Source organism: Haplochromis burtoni, unplaced genomic scaffold (assembly GCF_018398535.1).
Source record: "Haplochromis burtoni strain Fernald_Lab_line unplaced genomic scaffold, NCSU_Asbu1 Contig_445, whole genome shotgun sequence".
Lineage (NCBI taxonomy): Eukaryota > Metazoa > Chordata > Actinopteri > Cichliformes > Cichlidae > Haplochromis > Haplochromis burtoni.
Window position 1 is genome coordinate 475,159 of NW_024582806.1, and position 7,923 is coordinate 483,081.

At 37.3% G+C, this 7,923-nt stretch overlaps 1 protein-coding gene across 1 annotated transcript; it reads left to right on the plus strand.

The window, feature by feature from the left end:
- The first annotated feature begins 3,840 nt into the window (after positions 1-3,840).
- On the plus strand, positions 3,841-7,913 carry LOC102299867 (placenta-specific gene 8 protein). The gene is made up of 4 exons (XM_005945281.2): positions 3,841-3,976; positions 5,871-5,987; positions 6,180-6,325; positions 6,810-7,913. The coding sequence occupies exons 2-4, from the start codon at positions 5,873-5,875 to the stop codon at positions 6,948-6,950; spliced, it is 402 nt and encodes a 133-aa protein (XP_005945343.1). The 5' UTR covers positions 3,841-3,976; positions 5,871-5,872; the 3' UTR covers positions 6,951-7,913.
- Positions 7,914-7,923: the final 10 nt, after the last annotated feature.

Here is a 7,923-nt window from a genome sequence, read left to right on the forward strand (position 1 = left end):
GAGACAGGAGATGGAGAAAAAAACCCAGCATGCAACTCTTGAGCAGCAGCCGATATTCACCCCCAGCCTGCTCAGAGAACATAAGAAGATTTGATATTAACCACCTATTTTCTGAACAGCTCCTGGAGGTTAAAAACAAGTTACCAATAATCAAGAAATAATTGATTAGAACACATTACATAATTTTCTTAGGGACTAATAAAGTATTCTGATTGTGAAATAAACAATGTGAGGCTGTGCTGACATGTGTTTAACTGTAGAGGGCAGTGTTTGGCTGCACAAAGGAGTCTTTCAATCAAAGAAGACTGGATGAAGCAACTATGCCCATTAATGACTGTTTCATGCTTCTAAATGTATAAAAATTTTAAGTCATTTGAGGAGAGTTATTGCACGGCATCAAACGTCAAACCGATTTGAGCCTAAACTGTAACACATGGAAGACAGTCCTAATTGTGTATACAAAATGATGAAAAAGGCAAAACCATATAATTTATTATTGGTGAGCTAGTGTTGTTATGGTGAAAAAAAAGGAAAGAGAGCTAATTTCACTCAGAGACAGAGAAAGATAAGAAAGACAGGAGAGGAAGGTAAGGATATTGGCTCTGTATATGTAAAACGTCCTGCAAAACAAACTTGGTAAGCAAACATTGTGTTATGTAAAGGTTGCATGAACGCACTTTCCAGTACTGTAAAGGATATAAAGTAAACAGTAACAGTAAACACTGCTGAGTAAACAGTGCGTAACTCATGCACAGTGGCTGTGGTGCTCATGGTCAGAGTTAGGTTACTTAAAGCGTAGCAGAGATTAATCGTTTAGTTGATGATGCTTAGATTCATTCACTGAAATCCAACTTCATATCAACTTTATAGCACAAATAGCATATACAGTATACTGTCAAGACAGTATTACAAGACAGCTGTAAAATGATCACGAAGTAAAGATGTGAGATTGCTCTAACAGCTGTTTTACTATAGTGAGCAGTATTGGACTGTTCAAATGAGCCCTTCAGTCATTATTTGTTGTTTTAAGTATGTTTGTTTTTAATTTTAAAACTTTACTTTCTTAAAGCTCCATTTTAGTCCTGCCCCCTCTGGGGCAAGAGTGGCCAATGCCCACTTAAGCAAGCATCCTGCCCCATTAAGTCAAACTTTTAGAAGTTGTGAAAGAAAATAATACATTACCCACAAACGGAATATGGACAAGATTTAACAACAGCACTTGGCAGAGAAACCCCCCCCCCCTCCAGCTAAACATCCAATCACAGTTAGTATGCAAATAACTTGGCGTCAGGTTTCTCGGTAGATAGGGCAGAGGAAAATGAAGCAGCAAATCTCTGTCGTCAAAATCATGAAATGATCAACAACTAAAAAATACATCTATATTGGTACAGTCACTGGAGGACTAGTCCATCAATCTTCTCACCCTTTCAGTCTGGTAGAGACACGTTTACTTCTGTGAGCAGATGATACCACCGTGGTGGGGCTTATCTCTGGGGGAGACGAGACGTTGCTTTTTTGAAAGTGTGCTGAGTGCATCTGTGTATAGTTCTAATAATAATGTGCAATATAAACATACACTAATTCTTTTTATTTATTAAGATAAATTACTGTGTTGTGTTGTGCATAGTGCTGACGCAGGACAGTTTCCAATTTCGTTGTACTATTGTACTAGGTGTGACTGTGCAATGAAAATAAAGAGTTATCTCTTATTTCTCATTATCTTTTGCAAAAGAAAGTTATCTTGGCCCATGAGAAGGAGAACAGATAATGTGAATTAATCTGTTATGGACTTCTTGGAAAGGGAAAAAGGAGTGGATTGAGGAGAAACGGGAGTGGAGGTAGTTCAGAGAGTTCAGTTCCTAACAAAACAAACAAGCTTAAAACAAGACAAAAAAAAGAAGAAAAAAGTTACAATGTTCCATTCTAAATCTGTTGTAGAACACAACAGATTTAGAATGGAACATTGTAACAATTCTCAGATTAATTTGTAGAACACAAATTTGTAGAACACAAATTAATCTGAGAATTGTTGGAAAAGATGAAAGGTCTTCAAGGAAACTTGGAGACCTTTCATCTGTCACCTGTGAAGCTTCTTCAGTTCTAAAAACAATAGAGTTTGAAAATGTGACGTCATTTCCGGGGTAAAACCGCAAAGGATTGTATGTACAAGTGGCAAGTGGTACTAGCCCACATGGGTTATTAAAAGACAACAGTCACACAGAGATAAACAGAGACATAAAGAATGGCAATGGCAAGGCTGTTGTATTATTAACTGCCATAGCGAGTAGCATGACAGCCACGGGAAGCCGACGGGTAAAGAAATAGTTTTTTTTTATCAGATTCCTTCGTGGAAGAAAAATTGTTCAAGTCATGTTTCTGAAGTTGCAAAGAGGTGACGGTGGCCTGGATTGCAGCTATTCGAAGACTAAATATAATGTTCCAGAACACTCCAGCTCACATATTAGTCTGCTCCAAGCATTTCCACAAAGGTAGATTTTTTGTTGTAGTAAATAAGTAATTTATCATATCATAATTGTTGATGTAGGTTACAAATAAGTCCTATATTGATTTGAATTGAAATCGTTGCACTATGCTGCTTTGTTTAGTGTGGCTTTGTGGGCTAATATTTGCAATGCGATAGAGACTGGGCTCCATTTATATACCAGGGTTTTGTACATAACTGTTTTTGGGGCAAATAAAATGCAAGTAGGGATTAAAATTGCAGAATTGATGCTTACAGGTGCTGGAAATGCTAGCGCTTCATGCAGTGTTTTGATTTTGCTGCCATTCGTACCCACAATGCAACGCGCACAAGTCACGTGGTCTGTCAATCTCCATTGAAGAGTTCCAGATATTAAGCCCAGATATTAAGTGTCTCCAAGACCCCCTATTGACCCTAATCACAAAGTGTGAAAACGGGTGTGGCTCACAATCAGCCAGGGTTTTGGGTGAACCCATTGTGAAGCCTAGCCCCAAATTATCATGTGATTCACTGAGGTGAAATGGCCCAGGCCAGCGGTTCCCAAACTTTTTTTGCTGGCCCCCCCCTTTGTTTTACAAGAATAATGTTCAACCTAACTGGCACATGCAAGCGAGATCAAATATCTGCCATATTTGCATCATTACATTGGCTGCCAGTCAGTTTTCAAATTGATTTTAAGATTTTAATACTTGTTTTTAAGATGCAGCATGGACCAGCTCCTACACATCTTTCTGATCTCCTAACCTGGTATACTCCTGCAAGATCTTTGAGGTCTGCGGACAAAATGCTCCTAGTTGTCCCAAGGTCCAGATTAAAACACAGAGAAGACCGGGCATTTGCGGTGACTGCTCCTAAATTGTGGAACACTTTGCCTCTCCATATCAGGGCCTCCCCAACACTGGATACTTTTAAAACCTGTCTAAAGACCCATTTTTATTCTTTGGCTTTTATATCACTATGAGTCTGTTACTATAGTTTTTACTATCTTATCATTCTATGATTCTATTCCCTTCTAACTTTATCCTATTTTTTATGTCTTCTGCCTTGACTATTTTTATTGTACAGTACTTTGGTCAACAGTTGTTGTTTTAAAAGTATTATATACTGTATAAATAAACTTGAACTTGAACTAGAAGACCACAAACTATTTGGCGTACAAGTCAAATAATTTAAAACAAGAAGATTTTCATAAAGTAATAATAAGCATACACTATGAACTGCATTAAACTTGGCATGGCTCATATCTCTAACGTCTAACTCTCATTTTATTGGAAGTCAACGTCTTTGGCCATGAGTGTTTTATTAGTGTACATGTACACTGGACTGGAAGCATGTGGGCAGTAAACATGTGTCACCCTCTGCAGGAATGGTTTTCATTCCTTGAAAACCGGAACTGCAGAACTGTGAAGAGCACTTGACCACTCCCATTGCAATGTACATTAATAGGTCGGACTTGCTCCTACTTTATTCAGAGCTCACAGAAACAGAGAAAAGGTAAGGAAAACTTTCGATACTAATGAACATCTTAAAGCATTTAAGCAGTCTTTGTGACATGTAAGCTAGTCAAAGGAATATTTGCAGCACATGGGGTCTACGCGTACTTCATACTTCCTTAAGAAAAATAGCACAAAAATCTGGATATCTAATTATTATAATCACTGTCAGCACAGGGAGGTTATAAGATGGGAGTTTAGCAGGTTATTCTTTGAAATTAATGAATTTTAATGACTGTTAGACTCGATTAGACTTGCATTAGACTACAAGTAGATTAATGTTAGCTAGGGAAGTTTAGGTTTAATATGTTATGGAATTATTATTGCTAATATATTTAAAACAGAAGTCTTTTATAATTTTATAATATGGCCCACAATTAAGAGTGTAATATCTTTAGAAATAGATGAAATTTCCATACATTTTATCTGAAATAAAAGTATATGTACTGCTAAGTATGTGTAGCTAAATATTATAGTGTAATTTCGGGTAAAATATAGGTAAAATTGATTGTGTGTTTGAGTGTATGTAATGTGTTTTTTGTTTGCTTTTTTTTTTACATTTTATTTTATTGCAAGCGCTCCCGTAATGTCGCTGTTCTGCATTATATAGGTGCAATAAAGCCATCTTGCCAAGACTGTTTACTATGGACAAAGGTCGACTGGAATATCCTTTATTTACAGCTTCAGTTCTCACAACATGTGCAATTAGGCTAAGATAGACAGACAAAGTAGGTTATCAACTCAATAAATTAATTTATGGTTTATCCATCCAGGAACAAGCACGTTCACATGAAAGAATTGGCATTGGAAGCATATGGCTGACCCCAAACATGGATGGATCTACTTGCGATCTATTTACAGACAAAAAAGGAAACTATGACTTTAGAAAATATGAAAATACAGGCTGAAAGCAAAACACAGATTATAGATAAAGCAGTGGTCTGAGTATCGGTACAAACACAACTCTGCACAATAGTCCCAGAAAGATATAGTGTTTTCAGGACTGTAGCATTAAAAGCACTGTATATGTGGTCGAAGCACTTTGGTCAGTCACACATAGAAAATTCAGGAAGGAAAAGAAAAGGTGGGGGAAAATAGCTTTGACCCAGATGAGCCTGTGTTATGAGAAATACTTTATCTGTTTATAAAACTGCTTTAAGAGTGCTGACAGTGATGTTCCTGACGTGAGAACTGGATCAAAAGTGAAAGATAAAACCTGTAACACACACGTGCACACCCAGATACTCCAGACCAACAAACTAAGAACCTTTGCTTTTATAGAGGTGCTTATAAATGTTCTAGATTACAGGCTGTCTGGTTTGGCTGTGTGACAGGCAGGAGTCTGACTCAAATGTAGTACTCAAGCCTCCAGCCAGTGGACAGTGTTTATGCTGTGTTTCTGTTCTGCATTTTTCAAAAAGAAAAATGGAAAATGTGTCATGAGTTTTCATGAGTAAAGATAAAATACTTAATCTATGATACATATATTTGTCATTTATGTATAATTGCAAGATGGGCACGGACTAAACAGAATTTCTTTGACCTTCATGCTGTAAATGTTGTTTTTCATTTTTTACGTATACACATTAATATAATAAATACATATTGAATCATCAATACTCAGTAATTTTATATTTACAGGCTGTGTGTGCGATCTGAAAACATGCTATGATAAAACTGTTTTATGTATGGAAATAGTTTCATTACATAAAACATTTTTAAGAAATGTCTTCTTAAAAAATATAAAATATATAACTTTCGAAAAGTGTACACACAAGTGTTGTGTCAAAGATCCTAACACTTAAACCTATTATCATTTAATCTAACCCAGTGCTGTCAATTTTTTTCATGTTGTGTCTTTGGCTTATGTGTCCTTTTTTCACTTGTTTCTTCAGGCATGAATTTCTACAACCAGTCCAACACCCAGGTGGTGGTCACCACCACTGCAATGAGTCAAAAGGCTGGGGAGTGGAGCACGGGCATCTGTGACTGCTGCTCTGATATGAACACCTGTAAGTGAACCCAGCAAACAGCTACAAACAGCAGGGATTTCTGCATCAACCACCTCCTCAGACTTTGGTTGCAGTTAGGTATCAGAGTGTCTGAAGCCAGGATATAAAACAGAGGTTACGCAAGAGATTGTTAAAGTAGAATTTATTAAAAACTGGGGTAAATTCATACAGATATGGCACATTTTCTTCAAGGTTGCTTTGGATATTGGTGTTTCCCCTGCATGCAGTGTCAGACAGCCAGTAAACATGGATGGTGCTGCGGTATGCCACTCCTGGACTTTTGCTGTGTGGTGTCCTGCTTACTTCGCAAGTCTGTCAGAGAGCGCTACAACATCCCTGTAAGTATGCGAGTGGAAGATAAGGTTATTGTATTTAGCTTAAATTAAGCTGACTACCTGTATGTACAAAGCCAACAAAAACAAAAGGTGCAAACATGACAGAGAGGGACAGGTCAGTTGGTTGTATTGTCATACAATCTACCAAAGATGGAGTGCAATTCATTATTACTTCACCCCAACATGTTTTTAAACTTCTGTTTTATGCATTTTTTAGCCACATAACATGAGTTAAATCCTATATTCTTATATTGTCCTGCTGAGTGCAACTCCTTTCCTCCTCCTCATTTAGGATCTCTATGGTCGATGTAAAATTTCCATTACGGCTCTGATCTTGATTTAGAGACAAGGTGACAACTGAATAGGAAGCAGACTTTATCAAGCTGCTTGACCTTCACCATTCAGCTGTGCGTCTAGAAGACTGCTGTTAAAAATTCTAAATACATGAGAACCTCTCTTCCTCCCCTTCAATTTTCCTGTCCTGCAGGGCTCGTGCTGTGATGACTGCTGCAAAATATTTTGGTGTTATAACTGTGTCTGGTGCCAGATGAATCGTGAGCTGAAGATCAGGGAAAACCAGCACCCTGCTGCCTCGACGGTGGTCACCACGCAGGTCGTCCGTGGATAAGATGCAACCGTTTTTGTTGTGTGTTGAGTGAATAGGACAGTTACCTTTTCAAACAGTATTAATTTTTCAGCACCACACAGTTTTGTCCTCAGCAATTTGTCTTTTATTTTAATTTAAGCTTGGATTTTATAGTTCTAGATTATATTTCAAAATGAGAAAATCTGAGTTCCGTTAGCATACTGGTTATTTATCATCTGGAAAACCTTTTAACTCTGTCCAATAAAATCTGTGTCATTTAACATGCTTGTTGTTATTCTAAACTTTTCAAGTTCAATTTAACCTGTATGAAAATAAATTATATAAAGACTTGGTGCATATGCAAAAACCAACTGATTCACATTCACAGATCCTTAAAACACAGAGTCGTGTCAGATCATGCACAGAAGCAGCACTTGGGCAATGTTTGGCCCCAGCAGGCTCCACTCCCTACAAATGATACATAAGTGATGTGCTACAAATTAATAATTAACCTGCTCGTCAGTGAGTACTGTTTTACTTTCCGGCTACATGTCAAGGCTACATGACAAATGATGGTTATCACACTATCAGTTTTATTATTAACAGCATCTTTATTTGCAATGAACTGGATTATTTGTTTTCTGCTCGAACCTGACTTGTAACACAGAGCAGAGCTGATTGAATCATACTTACAGTTTTTCACAGAAACAGGATGGGTGTTGGGATCGCTGTGACATATATGTGCTGCTTGACAACCGTCCGAGTAACTGTACTCCTCGCTACAAATCAACCCCCGAAACTAAGACTCCATTGATATAATAGTTTTCGAACTGAATTGAATTGACAGTTTTTGTTTGCTATCATGTGACAGCTTCTGTCTGAGTTTTGAGCATGTATTTTTTTTTCGGGGGTTGAAGAAATTATGTTATGTCTGATTAATACTTAAACCTGCACCATGGCGTGTTCTCAGTTTGCTTGTTACTTGATGTTTTTTTTATTAATAACTAAAAAAAAT